At 35.7% G+C, this 23,457-nt stretch overlaps 1 protein-coding gene across 1 annotated transcript in view; it reads right to left on the reverse strand.

Annotated features, from left to right (window-relative positions):
* The window catches only part of LOC139044914 (polyadenylate-binding protein 4), a 62,207-nt gene that overhangs the window by 32,663 nt on the left and 6,087 nt on the right, over window positions 1-23,457 (reverse strand). The window contains 1 exon segment of the mRNA XM_070506460.1: window positions 5,141-5,207. Coding sequence (XP_070362561.1) covers window positions 5,141-5,207 — 67 coding nt within the window.

Genomic DNA, 23,457 nt, shown 5'->3' on the forward strand with positions numbered 1-23,457 from the left:
GCCTCAGCTGAAAGAATAAATAAATTTAAAAAATTTATTAAAAGTTGAGACTAGGGAGATGAGATTAACATATATGAGGGAAGTAAAGAAGGAGGAAGGGAAGAGAGGGAGAATGAACAATAGGTACCAAAATGGTAGGTTGTATAGCAGATAGCTTATATCGAATGGGAAATCAGATGTTTGAGAATTTAGTGAAAATTGCAATGGTCTGATAGAGAAGCTGGAATTTGTGTAGTAGTGTAAATTACAGATGAGGTTTAAATTGCTAAGACCAGAAAGGGAAGGGCGATGTAGTTTGATTAATGGAGGAACTGGAAATAATGAGGAGCAATTATTATTAAGAGCAAAGATAAACAAAGTATAAAAAGATTAAGTTTGATAGTAGCATACAGTGTTGATTGAAGGGAGAGGGACTTAAGGTAGGAGATAAAATATTCCTTTAATCTAGTGACCTAGACATGCAGAGACTATCACTTCTTGACAGAGATAAAATAGAGGAAAGGATGCATCTTAAAATCATTTTAAGTGAATAAATGCAGGCTTGGATATTGACATTTAACAGAAGGAAAGGAAGAAAAGACTATGGGGTATAGAGTTAGGGGAAGTTACATGTATCCTGGGTAAATCTGAATCTTTGATTTGTCTAAATTAGCACACATGTCAGTTTTTCTGGATCGTTTTGCTGTATACCCTTTGTCTCAGCATAACTTTTAAAAGAGCTCTCCTTTGCTCCTGTAAGTGTCCTAGTTTGGATATATAGATATAGATACACACAGATATAGATACACGTAGTTATAGATACACATGAATCTAGATACCCATATGTACATGTATGTGTATATGTAATTGATCACCTATTTATAACTGCCATTCTATACAATTATGGAATACATACAGATGTTTTTAAATGTGTAATGCTTGACCTCAGTCTCTGGAGTAGAATATCCTGAATCTTACTTTTGTTTGCACTTCAATTACTCTTGCCTCTTTATATATTTTGTTCAACTGATATCATGCAATTGTATAGTTAGAAATGAGAAATATATACTTTTGGATTTTTAGTTTCTTTTTAAATTTTCTTATACTTAGGGTTAAGAGCAGAAATTCGCATTCTAGAACAAGCTGTTTACATACTCAATGTTTTGAGGTCGCTCTGTGTAAGTGAGATGGAATTCTGTCAATTTTAGGGCAGATGTTAAGACTGATGATGCCCCAAACACTAACATAATTGAGAGCAAGTTTATTCACCCAACAGATACCTGGAAGAGCAGAGCTGGCTTGAATAGTGGGAATGGATTGGGTCCTTATGAGAGGTAGAGGGTCTGACTGAGGAAAAGTTCCCATGGTATGCTAGTGAGTTGCAGGAAATTTCTCATCAGAGCCAAAGGAGGAGATTAACAAGAGCTTGTGCAGATGTAGGGTCAAAGAAGAAAAGGCACGTTAGACTCATAAATAAGTCAGTGGTAGAATATTAAAGATGAGTCAGACTTTTTATTACACTCATATATTAATTTTAATATCATAGTTACTTTGAACCATGAAATGTTAACAAAGGTAGGAAACAATAATACTATAAGTCATCTACAAGTCAAAGAGAGTGGCCTCAGAAGAAACCAATCCCACTGACATCTTGATCTAGCACTTCTAACCTCCCAGAATTGAGAAATACATTTCTGTTGTTTAAGTCTCTGATACTTTCAAGTTCTAGTTGTGTCCCTGTCTTTGGGTTCCGTGGGAAGGAGGATCTTTGGTTCTGAGGTCACTTCAGGTCATGATTTCTTCTTTTGCGCATGTCCTGGCTACGTGACTTTGCAGTTTTTCTGAAAGATAATCCTTAAGCACTTTGTTTGTAAGAGATGGGGTCTGTTTGAACTGACTCTAAGGGGGCCTGTGGTTACAAATGTGTTTGCAATCATCTCTTATACCTTATCCAAATTTAGATGTCACAAATTGTGTTTTGATGATTCTTTAATCTATAGGTTAAATATAACGTATGGTAAACTTTAGTCTTATTTTCTAATTTAAAACTGAAAAAATTTAGTCTGCAAAACATATCTATGTTATTTTCAAATTTCATTATTCTAAAGACATTTCTCTTTTCTATTCCTTCCTAGACTATGAATATCACTTTTTGAAATCCCTAGCCAAGGCTAAATTCCTTCAAGAAGCCAAACCACGTTATATTTCTCACTCCAAACTTTCCCATTGTTGAATAACAGCATCTTCATTCTTCCCTTGTTAGATAACATAAGCAGCATGTTGAATTGTCAAGAAAAAGGGATCTTGTAATGGAGGGCCTGAGTTCAAGTTCTAGCTTACAATTACTGAATTTGGAAAAATAGAAATCAAATATAAAACCAATTTTTAATATCCTTTACAATGAATGACTGTCTCTCTGAATTGTGTTGAAGCTTAATCCTGGTGAAGACAGTTTGTTAATTATAGCAGACTATAAAAATGTTAAAGATTACTGCTGTGCTGATTTGGCATTTCTGTGTTTAGTTATTTCGCATTTAAATTTATTCCTCTTTTAAATTTATGGGTCCCTTTACTATGTCAAAGACAAAACTAAGTCTGCTACAACATATACAAAGGCTGTTTATTCATAAACTTGCCACAAGGGAACCCATCTGCTATCACTTAGATGTCAGCAGGGGTTCAAGGAGTTAGAAAGGAAGGTAGGTTTTATGCAATAAAACGAGGAAAAGCTGAGACAGTCTCTGATTGGCAAGTGTTCTAGTAAAGTGGGACTTTTACAAGAAGGGAGACATTCTAATTGGTTTCCTGGTACATTTAGCAGCCTCTGATTGGCTACAAAGGGTCAAGTTATTAATTTGGGGTCATTCAAAAGAAGAAGAATTGTTTAATGTTATGGGCGGAGAGTTGTCCTGGGCCAGCTGTTTCCTGGAACAGATGGGGGTTGACAGGGTACTCTCTGCTGTCAAAATATCATAGTCATGAAGGTCCTTATATGGAGCTAGTGGCTGCCACGGCAGGCAGTTTTTCACTGACAACATCAAAATTTGTAGAAAACCGCTCTTAAAACTTTATAATTTGTGTGATATTGTAATTTATAATAAGAAATATCTATTTGGTCTTCATCCCGGTTTCTGGAGCTGAGCTCCTAAAATCCTCAGAAATTCTTAAGTGATGAGAGCAATAAAGGTGTTTTCATCATGTTAATGAGGTGACTTTTGGACCGCATCTAAGGATGGAGGCTGGTTGCCAGGAGACCCGATCCTGTGATTAGAGCTCACCTCCAGGGAGGGGAGAGAGGCTGCAGGTTGAATCAATCATCAATGGCCAATTATTTAATCAATCATGACTATGTAATGGAGCCTCTATAAAAAACAGGAAAGACTGGGTTCAGAGAGCTTCCAGGTCGGGGAACACCAGGAGATGCCGAGACAGTGGCGTGCCTGGAGAGGGTATGGAAGCTCCGAGCACTTTCCTCACACTTTGCCCTATGTATCTCTTCCATTTGGCTGTTGCTGAGTTATATCCTTTTATAATAAACCAGTGATCTAGTGAGTAAAATGTCTCTTTAAGTTCCGTGAGTCACTCTAGCAAATTAATTGAACCCCACGAAGTGGTCATGGGAACCTCTGATTTATAGCCAGTTGGTCAGAAGCACAAATAACAACATGGGCTTGTGACTGGCATGTGTCATTTGGGTGTAGAGTGGTGGGCAGTCCCATTGGACTGAACCCTTAAGGTGCGGGATATGACACTATCTCCAGTTAGATAGTGTCAGAATTGGGTTGAATTCTAAGACACTGTGCTGGTGTCCAATAATTGCTCGTTGGTGCAGGGAGAACCCCCACTCCCTACACTGGGAATTGGTCTCAGAACACTGGAAGAGCTGACAACTGCCAACTACGTGCTCAGAGTTCACCGCTCCCTAATCCTTAACATTTTCTGCTTTAGTTTATAGAGCATCGTATTTTTCTTCCTACCTCTCTGCCTCAGTTAAAGGTTTATTTTTGTCTTTCTCCAGATGTTTAAACTTTTAGAAAGTTCATCCCTTGTTTATCTGTTCTCTATACATTTTCCCTCCTTATCAATTCTTCTCTCAGTTTTACACCTGAGAAGAAAAAGCCCCCAGATTATTTAATGATTGCATTAAGATAGTTTCTAGTTAAACCCACTCAACAAATCTACAGTTATACATACGGTGAATTGTTTTCAACCTTATAGCCCAACATCAGGAGCGGCTCACCTGGTCAAAGACCCTCCATATAACTTCTATTCTTGGCTCTCTGTGGCATGGAACCTGTATGCCTTATTTAAATATACTGCAATCTACAATATGCTAGAGTGTCTTCTCTCTTCCTATCTTTACTTAGCTTTACACTTCATGTGTGTGGAACTTACGGTAAAAGATACACCCTATACCTCCCCTCAGTTTCTGCCCAGTTGCTGTTTTGAGAAAGGTTCAATCTTTCATGCCATAAAAACAGAAACAATAGAAAATTTATTTAGGACAATAGAACAAGCCCTGGATGTTTTAAAATAAAGCATGAAGGGCATGTCGCCAGTGGTATATGGCAAACAGGGAGCTTCCACCTACTCAACTTGGGGATGAGTATAGATGAATCAGCCAACAAATGTTACTTCCACAGTCGTAACTGAATTGAAGTTAGTGAAAAATCCTTGCAGGATTTTACCGTTTATTAGTTCTCAGATTTACTGTTGTCATTGTTGCTGGTTTATGTTTACCTGTGAGTTTTAGATGTTTTAGTGTGGGAAAAAAATTAAACTGTATTTGTATTATGAGAATCAAGTGAGAAATTAACTGAAAATTGTAGTTGTGTAGGTAGCACATTGTAAATACGCAGTAGGTGTCCACTGCTTCATTCAGTCACGCATTCATTCATGAAGTCAGCCAATCACTGATCCCCCAGAGCGACCCTCCACTCTAATGTTGCAGCCCTGAGGCAGGGGCTGATCCGAAATGCTTCCACCTGCAAGGAAATGCATGTGACTCCCTGAGCTTGTGATGAACGTGTCATCTTCCCAGTATCACTTCTCTCCTTGAGGAGAGAGCTTCATAGTCAAATGCTCTCCAAATAATTCTTTTTTCAATTTCTGTTTCATCCCAGATGTTGGTGAACTTTCTAAACAGTTTTTTGCTACTTACCTTGATATTTTTTGGTGGTAATCTCTCTTCTCTCTTGGAACATGCGTTTACTTTCTCCAAGTCTCACCTGTAAGTGAAATAAGGAAGCATCTCATTTTAATATTTTACCTGTGAAAAACAAATACAGGGGAGGGACTAGAAAGAAAATGTTTAAATAGTGCAATTGAAATCCACAGAAATATCAGATACTTTAATCATGGAAAAATATAAGTCTGTGAAAAGGAACTGTTATAAATCAGTAATGATCTCCTGGAAATTAAGAGTATCAGAATCAGGAAAAAAAAATAGTAATAAGGTTGGAAGATAAAATTAATGAACTGTCCCTAAATTTAAAACAAATAAAGAAACAAAAGTAAACAAAATAGGTGAAGAAAGATAGGATATTTAAAGACTGGACAAGAAGTTTCAATATTCCACTAATGTGAACTCCCTCAAAAAAACTAATAAAAAGACAAGAGCGGTGACTATGAAAAGAATATTAAAAAAAAAATCCCAGAATTGATCATCTACTCAGATAAAAGAGGCCTATCTAGTACCCAGAGAAACAACTGAATAAAAACTCACATAAAAGCCATTTAAAAAGGAAACAGAATTCTGAGGATAAGAGAAATCAGAATCGTACAAACAGCAATAATGGCAATTATACACACATGTATGAACACCCCCCCCCAGATATACAAACGCATACGTGTGTGTTTGTGTTTATGTATGTATAATCAATCAGAAGCTAGCTTATTACTTGGTTCAACAGTGATATTAATATAGTTAAATAATACAAATATTAACAATTTATTTGAGTAATATTTCTGATATAACAACTTTCTGAGGATGAAAGTAGTACTTAAGGAGCATTAAATTCTCAGCTAATATAATAGACAGTTGTTAGGAAAGTTGTTAGCTCAACTTTAAATATAAAAAATGTTAAGTATGTAAGTAATTGGATTAACATCCAAAAAAGAAAAGAAATTAAATACGTAGTTTAAACCCCTATACTTCCTCAATGATAATCAAAATAAAGATTCTTGGCTGATTTCATGAAAGCTATATATATAGTGTTTTCATTTCTCCTTCTTTTTCAATTAAGAGAAAACTTTGGAATAAGTTCATTTTTCTTCTCATAAAGAAAGACAATCTTGGAAAGCAATCTTAATTTTTATTTCACTAATGCTCATTAGGCAAGTCAAATAGATTAGGGTGTCCAATATGATTCTTAGAGACTAGTTCCGTTTTATCACTAGTCTTTTATATCTGATTATAGATTCACAATAATTTATTCCAATTGTTTCATAAGGTGAAAATTTGCTTTTGATTGACTGCTAAGTTCTCATCACATTACTGAAGACACATTCTTAGACACTGTCCGCTAATAATATTAACTGACTGTATCAAATGAGTGAGTTGAAATAGTGTTGAAAACTGATAGAAACTCTGCTGCCAGTAACTATTTCAAACAGAAAAACCACTTCAAGATGGTTTATGATTCTGATTCAGCATAAAAGTTAATGCTGGCTTTAGGCTTTTTGTTTATCTTGAACTTCTCACATCATGAAAAGAATCAGAGACATCTGACCAGGTATTATAAGGTAGGTTATAATCTAATATTTTCCACATTTTGAGAAAATGTGGGGATGGAAACAGGAAAGGGTGACAGTATGAGTAAATGCATGAGATGGGCAGTGTGTGAATAGTGAAATATAATTAGTTTAAATTTTGGAGTGAGTCAAATATTTATGTGGGAATGATCAAGTCTTATAAAACTTTAAAAATCATAACTGAAAAGTAAAATATTTATAATGCAACCTTGTAATATGTAATATTAAACACATGAATAGAATATGATTGCCGGGTAGAAAGGCTGATTTTTATTTAAGAAACTACACATCAGAAGGGCTTTAGATTATGTAATGTCCTTGTTTATTTGATACTAAAATAAACAAAGTTCTAATGAATCAGTTAATTAAAAAATAAATAGGTGCACAATCATAGATTTAGAAATTAAACTTATGCATTATATTGTTTCCCTAGAAAATTGCTAAAAGCAATTTTAACAATTTAAGTATTTCAGAAGGTATGAGTGAACTAAAATGTGAGTTATCTAAGTTTCTAATATCAAATTTTATGAAATGAAGCAATGATGGTTTGAGATGAAAATTTGGAAGAGAGACTATGGTACATCTTAAACAAAGGCCCGCACAAAACATCGGCTGGAAAACTTACAAATGTACATTATAAGACCACACTCCCATAAATTCTGATCCTGTTGGTTTGAGTAGTTTCTAGGAATATGTATTTCTTTTTATTACAGACTTTACTTTTTTAGATCAAGTTTAGGTTCATAGCAAAATTGAGATGAAGGTCCAGAGATTTCCAAAATACTACCTGCCCCCACACATGCATAGTGTCCCCCATTCTCAACATCTCCCAGCTGAGTGGTACATTTGTTAAAATTGATGAACTTACATTGAGACATCATTATCACCCAAAGTCTGTAGTTTACATTAAGGTTCACCTCTTCATGTTGTACATTCTATGAGTTCTGAAAAATGTACGATGGCATGTATCCACCAGTATAGTATCACAAAGAGTAGTTTCACTACCCTAAAAATCCTCCTGGCTCTGCCTATTTATCCCACCCTATCTTCTGAGCCCTGTCAACCACTGATCCTTTTACTGTCTCTGTAGTTTCCTGTTTTTCAGAATGTCATACAGTTGGAAACATACAGTATACAGCCATTTCAGGTTGACTCCTTTCACTTAGTAAGATGCATTTAAGGTTCCGCCATATCTTTTCATGACTTATAGCTTATTTCTTTTTAGTACAAGATAACATCCCATTGTCTGGATGTACCAGAGTTTCTATTCACCTACTGAAAGACATTCTGATTGCTTCCAAGTTTTGGCAAATATGAATAAAGCTGCTTTAAACATCTCTGTTTTTGTGTGGACATAAATTTTCCACTCCTTTGAGTAAATACCAAGGAATACAATAGCTGAATCATAGAGTAAGAGTATGCTAAGTTTTGTAAAAATCTTCCAAACTGTCTTCCAAAGTGGCTGTACCATGTTGTATTTCTATCAGCAATGAATAAGAATTCCTGTTGCTCCACATCCTCATCAGCATTTGGTGGTGTCCATATTTCAGATTTTGGCCAGTCTAATAGACATGTAGTGGTATCTTGTTGTTTGTTGTCTTAAATTGCAGTTTTCTAATGACATGTGATGTGGAACATCTTTTCATATGCTTGTTTGCCATCTGTATATCCTTTTTGCAAGGTGTCTTTCACATTTGCCCATTTTTTTTTTTTTAAAGATTTTATTTTTTCCTTTTTCTCCCCAAAGCCCCCCGGTACATAGTTGTGTATTCTTCGTTGTGGGTTCCTCTAGTTGTGGCATGTGGGACGCTGCCCCAGCGTGGTCTGACGAGCAGTGCCATGTCCGCACCCAGGATTCGAACTGACGAAACACTGGGCCGCCTGCAGCGGAGCGCGCGAACTTAACCACTCGGCCACTGGGCCAGCCCCCACATTTGCCCATTTTTAAATCAAGTTGTTCAGTTTTCTTATTGATGACTTTTATGAATTCTTTCTACATTTTGGATAACAGTCCTTTATCAGATATGTTTTCTGCAAATATTTTCTTGTATTCTGTGGCTTGTCTTCTCATTCTCTTGACAGTGTCTTTGAGAGAGCAAAGTTTTTAATTTTAATGAAGCTTAGTTTATCAATTCTTTCTTTCATGGATCGTGCCTTTGATGTTGGATTTGAAAAGTCGTCACCATGCCAAAGGTCACCTAAATTTTCTTAAATATTATCTTTTAGGAGTTTCTCTTAAGACTGCTCAGGGTGCTGTAACAAAATACCACAGACTTGGTAAAAGAAATGGATTGCTCATAGTGCTGGAGGCTGGGGTGTCCATGATCAAGGTGCTGGCTGATTCAGTTCCTGATGAGGCCTCTCTTCCTGACTTGTGGATGATTAGCATCTTGTTATGTCTTTGCATTGTAGAGAGAGAGAAATATCTGGTATTTTCATCTTTTTTGTAAGGACACTAATCCCTTCCTGGAGGCCCCACCCTCATGATTGCATCTAAATCTTATTACCTCTCAAATGCCCCAGATCTTGTATGGTCATTATATCATTTTAACATTGTTAATATTTCTAGTGTATATATACTATTTTTAAATGTAAGTTAGGTTTCCAGTCTTATTTTAATATTTATTGATTTGATGCTCATAGAATACATCAGCTTCTCCATTGTTAATTGGTTTTTTCCCTCCTTTCCTAGACTGGATTTAATGGTTGTAGTGGACCTTGCTAGCTGTCTTTCATTTACTACTCTTCCCTTCTTCTTCAGTAATAGAACTTCAGATTTTTGGCTGGATATATTTTCTGTGCTCCTTTGTAGGTTTGTATAGCCATGTGACTAAATTTTAGTTAATAGAACTCAAGCATTTTGTATGGAATTTCCCGGAAGTCTCCTTAAAAATGAGTGTGACCATCCACTTCTAGCTATGATGGAGTAATTTACAGAAGAAAAACTCTCTCTCTAAGAAAAAACAAAAGCCAAAATATATATGAAAAAAAATCTCTTTTAACACATCACAGAGATGCTGAAACAATAAGAACTTACAGGAGAAATATCTAAAATATCTTATGGTATAAACAAGATGAAACAATAAGAATGTATGGGACAAATATCTAAGAGAGGACCAATCACTTAGGTAGGTGGGCTCCTATTTTGCAGCGTTCCATCAGGGCACTTGCCAATTCCCATATAGATCTATTTCTTACACAAGTTCAAGGACCAGTTCCTCTATGGTTCCTGTGCACTTATTTTCCTGAGGGAAGATTAGAAAAGGAGATTAATGGGGTGAGTTCCCTTTACCACAGTTGGTCAACTTGGTATATGTTCCCTCTCTCCTGCAATGTAATGCAACCTGTGGAACCCATTGTCATATATTCAGTCCTGTACCTCCTTTGATGTAAAGTGGATTCCTTATTCATAATTAAGCTGTGTGGGATTCCATGCTTACAGACCAGGTATTCTCCCCTGGACAGTAGTGCTGATTGAGGTTCTGTTAGCAGAAAAGACAAACACATGCCAAGAATATGTATCTATCTGTCTTTGTGATGGCAAACCACAGTCTCTTCTTGGATAAGAGACACTCAATGTTTTTGAATTACCACAAGAGGCAGTTGTTTTCCTCAAGGAACAATGTAAAAATAGGGGTTCAATGTTATTCTTCTGTTACTTCAGAGGCTGACATAGCTAGGCAGGTCTTGATAAGGAGTCCATTCTTATCTGTTGGGACTTTTATAGCCTCTATCTCTTTTACCGTGATCAGTTTCTTCATCATGCCATTCTGAGGTGGCTAATGATGAACACTGGCTAGGCTGACACCAAATTGCCAAATCATTTTGTCTCCTTTGTTTTATCAGTGCCTCCTACATGATGGAGAATTTCTGATGGAAATTAACATCTGATATAAAAATCTTCACACTTTATGCCCATTCCTATATGTTCATTGGCATGCCTTATTGTATACTTATTGTCAGAAATCCTCACCTCCTATTTTCTAAATCTTACACTCCCAGGCTTATGACCAAATTGTCAGACTAACACACATTAATGTGTATATATTCTTAGGCCAATTCTCTGTTCGCACAAAGTTGATGACCAGGTGCACAGCTCATACTTCATCAGTTGAGATTATTTTCCCTCTCCAAGGATGAAGATCATCTTTGAATGTGATTGTAATGCAACTTATTTGTAATGCAGTATGTGGCTTACTCCCACCTACTGAGTCAACCCATTCATAAATCATATTCAGACTTTCTTCTCCCTTTGTGTTGTCATGGTAGATTTCCCAGATGGTTGGGGAGCAGCACTAATACAAATTGATGGATGATATGGGGCTCTGAGCTACCAGCTCATAACTTAGGCATGCTCTTTTGTCCTGCTTTTTCCATCTTTTAGTGGCATGCTGCTGGACCTGTCTGACTTTATGACATGAGAGGTCTGATGGAACCAAGCTCATAATGGATATCTGCAATTGTTTGAGCTTGTGGTAATCTATAGTCAGTTTTTAGGCTCCATTTGGTTTCTATAGGAACCAGACTGGAAAATTAAAAAGATACAACAGGGACCAACATCATTCATCTATTGTCTTTAATGGTGACACTAATCTCTGTTACTTCCTGGGTTGTTACACACATACATATTTATCCATATCTACCTATCTATCTATCTATCTATCTACTATCTTGACTTGGGGTGATGGGGAGTTTTAGCAGTTTCCACTTGTTCTTGCCCAGTATAATAACTCTTCTTTTCACAGGCCAAGGACATAATCTGGGGCTTACTCTAACTGCCAAGTATATTAATTAAATTAAGTGCTTGAGGACAGGAAAAATGACTACTTGATAGATCCAAGGAAGTTGTGGCTTGTTGTGAGCCAAAATTTCACGAGGACTTCATTATTACCTGGCCTCTAAGCCCATACTCGAAGGGGGGCCACGATGATGCGTTTGGTATCCAGGTGTCAATTTCAATTCAGATTCTGTGTTTAACTGTTCTCAGACTACCTGGATATTCCCATTTCCCCAGTTGACTGTCACCTTAGTAAACAGACTTAGGCCCCTTTGGGGAAAGACTAAAGACATAATTACAGTATTAATATGCCATGGTACTGGAGAGGTTTCCTGGCCAGAGACCTTACCTCTTCTTCATTCATTACGTTCTGGATGTAATATTGGCTCAGGTCCTGAAATTGGGTAAAGGATCATGACTTTTGAATTGAACTAAGTGCTCTGAAATTCCTGCTCCCCAAATTTTGGGATTGTATATGATAAGTAACACTTTTATTGACTGACTACCAATGCTTCCTCTAGGGATGATATACTGTATTAAGAATTTCTACAATACTCCATGTGCTAAGCTCCTTTGGATTCCCTTTCATTCCTCCTGGTAATTATTGTATTTGTTGCTGCCATATGACCTCTGTTACTTCAAGGCTCCACATCCTCATAGATATGTATAAACCTATCTTTGTAATTACCACAATCACCATAATCCCTGGGCTCCAGAGGAGAGCTACAAGGGAAATTCTTGGTGTAACTGGTGACTCTCTCATAATAGTGTTGGTGCATTTTGTGCCTTAATTCCTTTCCTGTGGAACATAATCGTTTGATGAGTTTTCTGGTCTCAAAATATATTATTATGTATGCCTACTTCCTTTAAGCTCTATTTTTTTTCCTCTAATATTTAATAGTGCAACTTAGGAATTTCCACCTGACTCAACATTGGCCAACACTTTCTCTAGGCTTCTCAGGGTCATTATCACAGTGAGTTCGTCCCATTCCCATGGAGTCTTTCTCAAGGTGTTAAAAATCATTTCCCAAAAATGTGTACCCAACTGAGAAAAAAATTCTTGCTTATCCAGACTTATTTTTATTTTTGACCTCTGTGATCACACATCTTCAAAGCCCATACCCAGTGTAATCCTCTGGCTACTGGCAGTGTATGCTGGCTAATCAGTAGAGAGGAAGTTTTAGCTCTTAGTAGGGAAATATGGGCCATCGCTGCAATCTCTGAGCATTCACAGGGTTCATCAGAGCCAACATCCTTAGAAACATCCTTCTCAATTACCTGGATACATATTTCAATGCCAGGCTTTTCAACAAGGGCTCCCATCTTAGCATAACAGACATGCCTTGACTGAGCATTTAATTCTCTCTGGAACTCTGAAATTCTATCTATCAGATCTTTGGTCTACTGTTCAGCTGTTCCTGCTTTTCCACTCCAGGAGATAAGGGACTCCTTGTTAGCTATGAAAGAGTTCCTCTGACTCTTATATTTACCCTTTACTTACCTTCAGTTTTTAACCATCCCTCTCTAGACAATCAATATAACTTAGGAGTTAATAGCCACATCTGATGCCTTTATTTATAGGCTTTATTGCTCCCATATATTTCAAATGTCTAGATCATTTCGACTGCAAGGATGAATACCTGGGATATTTTCCTAGGTAAGCATTGGTGAAATCACCATGAATTGGATCACCGTCTTGTCTCAGGGCTTATCTGTGTCCTACATACCACTTAGAATAACATCTTCTTTGCTTGTCTGGCAATGAGCCAGTCCCCCAACCTCATCTTACATCCTGTTTTCTTGCACCAATTTGTGTTAGTTTAGAGAAGCAGACACCAAGACAAGAGTAGATATAGAGAGATGCCTACAAGGGAAAAAGAGGGAGGTAAACAGGGAACATGGGGAGAGCCTTCAGATCCAAAAAGGATCTGACCCCTGTGAAGTTGATGGGGGATTGGGGTGCAGAGGTGGAAAGAGTCTTAAACTGCAGCACAGTTCCAAGAAAGTTTTATCCAGGCTGACATTGGGCCAAAGTCACCAAGTGGAGGACTCCTGTATTTCACAGTAATAGGCCTATGTTAGAACACTTGCTGTACTCAATCATTGCTGGGAGAACTCGGTGAAAAGAATGGCTTCAGCACAAATGTGATGGTAGACTCATAAAGGCAACAGTGTGGGCCATCAGTCAGTTATACTCCCCAGAGCAGAAGAACTCAGCAGTACATTTTCGTGGCCAGCCCACTAGAAGAATGTATTCAAAATTTCAATCTGATAATTGGCTGTAACTGTATAATATATACCTATGCATATAATCATCAATATGTTCGACTATTAGAAGAAAGACAAAATTTTCATCATTTTTTCTTCATGATTTTTCTGATATTATTTCTGATGATTAAGCTAAGTTAAAAACATCAAATTTCTCCAAAAATTTATTTGACCACAATGTAGAGAAAAAAGTAAACACCCCAACTTCCTAAGAATCTCAATTTGAAACCAAGTTTTGAAACTTTACATTTGGGTAAATTTGGACAAAACATATGAGCTCTTAAAGGTCTAAATCATAATTTTTAAAACATGTAAAGAAAAAACATTTTCTTGAACATTGTAATTTGGTAATAAAACATTTTTAAAATGTAGCACAGTACAATTTCTGGCAATTTCTTTAGTTACTACTCTTATTAATTATTAATTTAAAAGTTGTCTATAACTGGAATTGTGTATTTCTGTGTGTACATGTGTATAACTACTATATTATTAATTTTATGTTTATTTGAATATTTTAATAATAAACCTGTATTATTCAGCATGCGTGTAATTATAAGCATTTAATAGCTCCAATGTGATTAAATATGTAGGTTTGACAGTTAACCTAGGCTACAGTAAGGTCTCATAGAGGAAAGGGACTCAGAATCCTTACCTGGGGACTGCATTGAGATGGGTCCTTCACAAGATGATGCTCATACTTCTTAAGATTTACCCCTGTCTCTGCTTTAGAAAACTAACTGTGATAAAGTCTTGAGTAGACCAAACAGAGAAATACAGTTTCTGTTTTGAGAGAAAATGCTTACTCAGTAAAAGAATTGTAGGACCCAGCTAAAATGAACCTGAAAGAATTAGGAAGCAGTTGTGCGTATGGATCTTGAGCATGCTGAAACAGAAGGGGTGAAATTTAAGGCAGGACAAGGGAGTTTATTGTCATGGGAGCACTCTCCCACTGCTCAGGATTCATCAGTCTTAATACACTGGAGAGATGGCTCAGTCCTTGAGATGCAGACACTATCATCATCTACAATAAATGAGGTGGAGATCCAAAAATGCTTGTAAAGAATACTGTGGAAGGTGTCACCAGATGGAAGGAGGTAGAAATGTTTGAATAGCTTTATTATCTGAAATCAGAAAAATTGTTATTTAGCTACATTGCCAAGAAGGGGCCAGTGGATATACTTTTCAGCAAGAGAATAAAAAAGCAGTAGTGAATGTGCACCAGCAGTGTGAGAAGTCAGCAGCGGCCAGGGTTGATAGTATTTGATGCTTCACAGAACTAGGCTAGGCATCCTTGCATCAGTAGTAATGTTAGGATTCTAGAAGAGAAGAGGTCAGGTTGCTGAACTTTAGCTACAGGGACCAGTAGACATAATTACCATGGGGCAATGAGTGTGCTTTGATCCAGCAGGATCTATAGTAATGGCTAAGAAACCATATTTTCCCTGCAGGTGAGAGCTGGGGACCCTACTTGGACACTGCTTGACTGAGTATTAATGTGTCTTTTTGGATTTTGGAGGCAGCACATACAACATTTGGGAAAGATCATTAATCAAGTGACTCAAGATTGTCGGTTTGAAGTGAAACCTAGAGAGAAGGTTTAGCATCAAATCAAGGGGCTGCTATAAGATATCCTGCCATTCTAGCCATTTGCTCCAGATCCAAAGGCACTAGAGGAACTTGAGCTAGATAAGACAGATGTGGAGAGTCTTTAATATGTGCAAATCTTAAAAAGAGCATCACAACTGGACCCTTAGGGCATTCTTTCTGTCTAAAAAAATTATTCACTGTTTGAAAAGCTATTCCTCTCATACTACTAGACCATAGTAAAAGGTGAGAGGTGAAATATAAGACATTAAATGGCTGTGTGGCACAAATTGCCTTCCATCAAAAGCTGGGTACTGTAAGATCTGCCATACCAGAAGTTTCAGCAGGCACAGCAGCTATCCATTATATGATATAAATACTACCTTTAGGATTGGACCTGGGCAGGTCCACGTGACACAAGTGTGTTACAGGTACTGCTGGATCAAATCCCCATGATATCTATTACTTTTGTACATTCTCATCTTTCTGAAGTCTCACCTATGACCTCGTGGGCATTCTTTATGATTAGTTGATGGAAAAGGAAGAGGCTCAGGCCTTATATATTGGAACACACCTGAAAATGGACTCCTGCTATGCCATAATACCATTCAAGAGTGGCTCTAAATAATATCATTGAAAGGAAATTCTCTCAGTTGGACAACATGTTATAGCTGGTATTCAAGTATGTATGGAACAAGAATTGTGTGGTAAGAATATATAAGAATTCCTGAGCAATGATAAGTGGCTCACCTAGTTTTTCCAGGACCATGAAGGATCAATATGGAAAGATTGGCATAAAGGAAATTTGGAGAAGAAACTGTGGCTGGAACTACAGGAATAGATACAAAGTTTGTGGGTTTTGTGGTTCACGTTAAAGTTCACAAAACAGAAGACTACTACAGAGAAAATTCTCAACAAACATTTACAATGGATGACTTGTCCTTTATATGTCAGCCATCCTCTGTACTTGGCCATCGCATCCTGGCATAATGTGCCCATGAGTGGAGTAGCATTGGTGATAGGAATGGTATTTTACATGGATTCATCATTATCGCCTCTTTCTCACCAAGGAAATAATAACGCTCTCTCCCAGCAGTAGAGACTGTAGCTTTTCCACTAGTTCTCCTGTGTGTTGACTTTTATAGAAATTGCCAACCAGAAAACACTTTAAAACTTTTTGACAGAGGGGCCCTAACATGGCATGAATGGATCTCAGCAATGCCAAGACACAGCCTATTATATGCAGGACATTTGGCATCTTGCTTAAATTTCCAGGCTCACTATGGCTGTGATGGTCACTTTTTGTTTTCACTGTGTTTTGCAAGCTCAGACTCATGCCAACAGTATCCCCCTCAAATCTGTACGACATATCTTTTTGTGCTTAGCCCTTAGACCTGCTCTAAAAATGTGGGAATTCACTCGGCCTGCAAAAACAGGTCTCCTGGAAGTGTGAGAGACTTAGCTCTCCTAGCACACAACCTTCAACTAGTGGAGGATGGAATGAATGGTGTATCACTGCCTCAGCTTCCCCTCCTTGAGGACTATTTGAGAAGCATTCTGTGTGCTTCTCAAAGATCCCTGTAGAAATGAGCATCTTTTGTCCAGAGCTGTAACCTTGATAAATCATTCATATTTATTTGCTTAATCACTTTTCAAATCCCATTTTCCCATCTTCTTCACTTTTGCTCATTGACACCACCTCTCAAATGATGCACCAGCACGTCTCTGTTTCTAAGGGAACACAAGTGGAGTCAGGATATAAGTAGCATTTATACAATTTACATCAAGGGTTCTAAAATGAATGTTTATACGTACTTAGTTTTAAAATCGTAGATGATTCATTGCAGACCCAGAGATTCTGATTCAGTGTGTCTTGGGAAGGATCTAAAAATCTTCAATAGCAAGTAAGTTTGTGCAGGAGATCTGAGGACTGCTTTTGAGAAACACTGTTTTAGCTCTTTAAGGCTATTCCCTAAATTTAGTGGCATCTCACAATCTCATTGCAACACAGAAATAGGCATCAAAATTATACTCCAGTATGCAATGCTCAAATTAGAATCTAATGCCATATTTTTGGAAAACATACAAAATACACAATGGGGTCTGTATCCAGTGAAGTGAATAATTCAATATTGACTTTTGAAGGATTTTTAAAATGCTAAATGCTCTTAGATCTTCACAGACCCAAGTCTGCAAAGGCCTCAGAAGATGATGATATTTTTGCTTCTATTGTGATCCCCAGCAGAAACAATATCCAACTGAAAAACTAATGTGTTAAGCCATATATTCTAATAGCACTAGCAGTCAGTATACCATGGAATAGTAAATGCTTGCTTACAAAATATGTTAAATAAATTCATTAGGAGGTATGAAAAATTCATATAGAAATACAGAAGTTAGTATCAATTGACACAGCTTGATCCACATTATAGATGAACATAACCTCCGATACAATTGAACTCAGTGATGTTATGCTTGAAAGAATATTCAGTTTTGTGAAAACATAACTAGAGCTTGTGCCACTTCTTCAGATTTCTATTAATAAAACTTGATCTTGTGTGAAAATAGAAGAGTTCATTAACTCACTTTTTTCCTACTGTTTGGAGAAGCTCATCTTCCATTTTCAGTTTAAATCAACTGTTATAATTCCTCCATCAGAAAGTAAATGAGGATAACTCTAACATGTAGAGAAAAATCTACTATATTTTCATGTGATATTTTAAATTGGAGCAATTAGTTTGATCAAAACCTTGGGAAACCTGGGGAAAAATAAGCTCACCATAATGAAATTAAGGAAGTGCCTTTGTGAACCAGCCCCCAAATAAAATTACACGTATTTTAAATTGAAATATACCTTTGAAAGAGTTCCAAAGAATGTGATAAATAAGGAAAATGATCACAGATAAAAATTTATCACTATTTTCACTATTTCAAATTTACTAAATTTACAGTCAAATTAGAAATAATGGAATGTTTAGGGTGATGATCTTACTCTCTTCAAATACTTCGCCAGTTCAAAACATTGCATATATAAAACCATGCTAACTACATACTTTATTTGTAAAAATTAAAATGATATTGTTGAAGTAAGAGAAGAAAGTGATTTTCTTTATTACTACTTGAAATTTAACATAACCCAATAATAAATTATTTTAACAGAGGAAATTATTCTCTCAATTAGTATCTTCATATGAAGTGCTTTTATTTTAAATAATACAAATAAATGTGTGACATTGATGAAATTCAATGTTTTCAGATTTTGTATACACTTATAACATCTATAAATTAATTAATACTGGTAAATTTCTGAATTTTCAAAATTTTTCTGATTCAGGAACTGTAGACATATATATATATACACATACATATTCATTATGAAGAAACACTGTCTTTCGATGCTATCCACAGTTACTGAATCTATATATATATATATATATATATATACACTATTTTGGTTAAAAGAGTAAGACTCAGAGTCAGGGTTTTTCATATCTCATATTCTGGCCATATTCTGATCTCTGAAGGATAGTAAAGGAACAAGAGCTCTTGTACTGACTTCCTGTTGAATATATGCATGACCATGAAAAGTCATTTAACCTCTTCAACCTCAATTTTCCCTTTGTAAAATGAGGAACTTGGGCCAAATTGGTAGTCTCCAAAGTCTCTTTACAAGGAGCAGCTTCTAATATATCCACTTGAAGAGACAACTGACAGGGAAGCACATTCAGGAGGTCGGATGTTAGCAATGGAGAAAACGACTCCATGTTCATATGGCTATATCATCACTTCTAATGGTACTTCTTTGCCCGTCAGCAGACAGAGGAAATACTGAAAGAAGGAATGGTGTACACCAGTAGATAAATCTACAGGTTTTGAAAACTTGGATCTCTCTTTCCAAACTCTGTTTCTTTTTTTTATTTTTATTTTTTCTGTAAGAATGTGTCCCTTTCCTTTGTAACATACTTCTTTTCTGCCCCCCTATAACTTGGCACTATCAGAGAGTATGTTTTTCTATATTGCCTCTGTTTACTTCTTTCAAGCAGAGAGGCAACAATAAGCATAGGCTCTCTACTCAAATCCGATTAAAGTATATTTCTGTACTATCTTCCATGTGTATGTGGCACTGTGCTGGGTTTTGTGTGTAATCTAAAGAGGCGTAATAAACAAGATTAATGTTCAGCGGCATTGATTGTTTTTAGCTTGTTCACTCTGGGAGAATATTTCTTTCATGGCTTTCATTGGAAGCAAGAGTTAAAGAGAGACGATAAGGCAGTAGGAAGGGAAGACATTCTCCCTTTCAAACATCTTTTCCTTAGGGTTTAAAGAAACCAATATGAACTTCAGCATTTTCTCGTCTGTTAACGCCTACGCCAGTAGTAAGTTAATTTAATAATTATGACATTATATAACTCTTGCCTCGTGTTTTAGATATACTTTAGAAGAGTTAAATGTGATTAAAACTTGGAAATTTCTTTATTAAGATCAGTTACTGTGGCTTTATTCAATTTAAAGAAATAGAGTATTTTTCTATTCTTAAAATTCAAGAAAAATTAGCACGAAATATAGTACATGAAAAAAATTATTCTGCTGGCTTTACTTAAAGAATATTTCCTCTAACTTTGGGCAGTTATAATTGAAATGAAATTTGAAAATTTGGCTCATGGTTTATAAAACTGTGACTAACATGCTCCAAAGATATACAACAATTATACAGTACAATATTTTTAAAATACGACTATGTTTTGCAGCCAACATTTTTGGTATAGATATCAATTATATATATTTCTTAAACATATCACTAGATGATATAAGCTGTTTATAAAGTAGTATACCTAAAATAATATGTCTTTTCTCCCATATAACAAAATAGGGCCCAATTCTGAGCTATCATTTTGAGATACATCAAAAAGAAAATTTGGATTTTCTAATTATTTTAATTCTAATTAATACCTGAAAATAATCTTGTTTAATATACACATTTCTTGGACTTTATTTAATTTAGCTTTAATTTGTTTTGTTCTACTAGTCTATGTTACAAAAATTAATTCCAGACTCTATTGCCTGCTGTTTGAAGACAGATATTATAAATGAAGAAATCTATACTCAATATTGCTGTTTTGTGTTGATATTTAAGGCTATTTTTGGTTGGTTTTATTTTTGGAATAAATGTGTATGTACTTGAGTTTATGTAAGAAAATAGATATTCACATTTATTAATACTTTATTTGTGATGAGAAACTTACGAAAGAAAATTTACATTTTACCACAAGTTTAAAATATTTAGTACGTTGAAACAGTAGGTTAGACAGGAAAAAGATGCTTGCAATATATATTTTTTTCATTGAGGTCATACTGGCTTATAACATTGTGTAAATTTCAGGTGTACATTATTATATCTCAGCCTGTGTATAGATCGCATCGTGTTCACCACCAGTAGCCTAGCTTTTACTCGTCACCATAAATATGTGCCCCTTTACCCCTTCTGCCCTCCCCAAATCCCCTTCCCATCTGTTGACCACTAATCTGTTCTTTTTATCTATGTTTTTGTGTATCTTCACATATGAGTGAAATCATATGTTATTTGTCTTTCTTTGTCTGACTTATTTTGCTTAGCATAATATCCTCAAGATCCATCTGTGTTGTCACAAATGGCACAATTTTGTCTTTTTTTATGGCTGAGTAGTTGGAACATATTTTTTTTAATGTTTCTGATTCACGTATCTGTTTTAAAGTTTACGTAGGTCTTTATGAAATAATCAATAAATACAATTAATAAATATATACATATATATTTGCTTCTGACAAATGAACATTTGCTACTGACAAATAGAAAACTTGAGAAAACACACCCAGAGGCAAACAGCCTATTTAGGATGTGATGCAATTTTTCTTGAGAATTTTAGCAATCTGGAGAGTGTCTTATATACTATAAAAATAAATGTTGCTATGAGTCTTAAAATATAAGTTCTTTTAAAAGTCATAAAACAATATTTTTAGAAGCAATGAAACATTTTATATTATAATGAATATTCCTGATTTTATGTCAGCATCCACCCATATTCCAAGTAGCCATCGAATAAAATTTTAGTGAATATACTTAATTTTTGAGGCTAGCATTCACTCACATCTCAAGTAGCCATAAAATAATGTGTTTGTATTTTCAAAGATACAATGACTTTCCTACAGACTCCTATACTCACATTAATCTGTATAGGAAACTCTTTTATTTTAATAACACTTTTCCTTCTCATCTCTTTCTTTTTTTAGTGCGTGTGTACACACACACACTTTCTTACACATACACTGGCTTAGGATAATTGTTATTATCAGATGTATTTTTTTAACTATTTATTACGTAAATGCCTAGCCAAAAAGAATGTGAATTGTAAAATATCTTAAAATTGTTTTACGTATACATATATATGTACTTACACATCTTTAACATTTAGTTTGAAGTATAAAATACATTATATTTTGTCATTTCTATCTTTATTTATTTATCTTTTTGAGGAAGATTAGCCTTGAGCTAATATCTGCTGCCAATCCTCCTCTTTTTGCTGAGGAAGGCTGGCCCTGAGCTAACATCCGTGCCCATCTTCCTCCACTTTATATGTGGGATGCCTACCACAGCATGGCTTGCCAAGTGATGCCATGTTCGTACCCAGGATCCGAACCGGTGAACCCTGGTTGCTTAAGTGGAATATGCACACGTAACCACTGTGCCACCGGGCCGGCCCCTGCATTTCTGCTTTAAAACTAAATTGAGCACTATACACTAATGATCATGGGTTTGCTAAATCTGATAATCTTCATAGTTTGCCCCTTATTCCCTAGGAGAGAAATAAACAACTCTAATCAGTAGCCAAGGAAAAGCAAAGGAAAGCAGATGACATGGTGATGTACCACGTCACATCAAGTCAAAATCTCCTGTTTTGTAATATTTATTATTATTAATTGCATTTCACCTTTCTTTTAGGTGCAGAAAATATTACATTCAACCACTTTTAAGGAATGAAATATAGGAAACATGAGTGTTGTTAAATAAATAAATTATAACAAAACTTGTCTGTAGCCTAAACAGAAACTTTTTCATTCCAGTTGCCGTCTAGATAAATATTGGCTATTTGGAAACAAACAAACAAACATAAAAGAATATTAGCCCTAAGGTATTTAAATAATAAAACCAGAGATGAAACAAATTTTTCCAAATTCTTGAAATAACTGCTCCAATAAAGTATGGATTTTCACTATTTTATGGAAGGAGTGATGTACTAAGCATTTATTTAACTCCTATATCATAAACACTGTATAAGATTCCATTTGACTATCTGTTATAAATGTGTGTGTATCAATGAATGAATCTGAGTCTGTGTGTGTAGATATTTATATATTCAGATGCATGCACACACTAACACATAAATTGGGGAAGGGTTAGGGAAATACACAAAATGGCTAAAAAAGAAAAGCAAGAAGGATATATTAAAATATCACTGTATGTGGGGTAAAAGATAGCCATTTAACGACTCTGTATCCTTGAGGAAAATCATTTATTCTCTCGAAGATTCATCATTTTGTATTAAAACGTAAATAATAACTGTAACAGCTAAACTTTATTGGGCTGTTATTATATGCCAGACATTCTTCTGAATGCTTAATGTTTTCAAGTTATTCAGTGATCCTATGCAAACCTATGAGATGCGTACTATCGGCTGTGTTCATTCAGGGCTCTGAAGAAAAAATTCCATGAGGATAACAATAAAGCAAGCCTCATTATTCTGGATGATGGGGCAAGACTTTCTTGGGAAATTGTGTTTGATTTTAAGTTTAAAGAATGAATAGGAATAAGGCAGCCAAAGAGATAAAAACTGAGAGCATTTGACAATAAGAAAATCACACGTGCAAAGGCTCCATGGACTAAGGAGTGTGGCATATTTAATTAATTTAAATGGAAAATTACACAATCTTAGGCTGGAAAGGTGCTACGAAGTAGACACAGAAATTATAAGTCATTTCTATGTTTATGCATTCATCACAAAAGGCTCACAATCCCCTGAATTGAAAGCTTAGGAATGACAGTAGGTCAGCTATTCTAGAGT

Source organism: Equus asinus, chromosome 3 (assembly GCF_041296235.1).
Source record: "Equus asinus isolate D_3611 breed Donkey chromosome 3, EquAss-T2T_v2, whole genome shotgun sequence".
Lineage (NCBI taxonomy): Eukaryota > Metazoa > Chordata > Mammalia > Perissodactyla > Equidae > Equus > Equus asinus.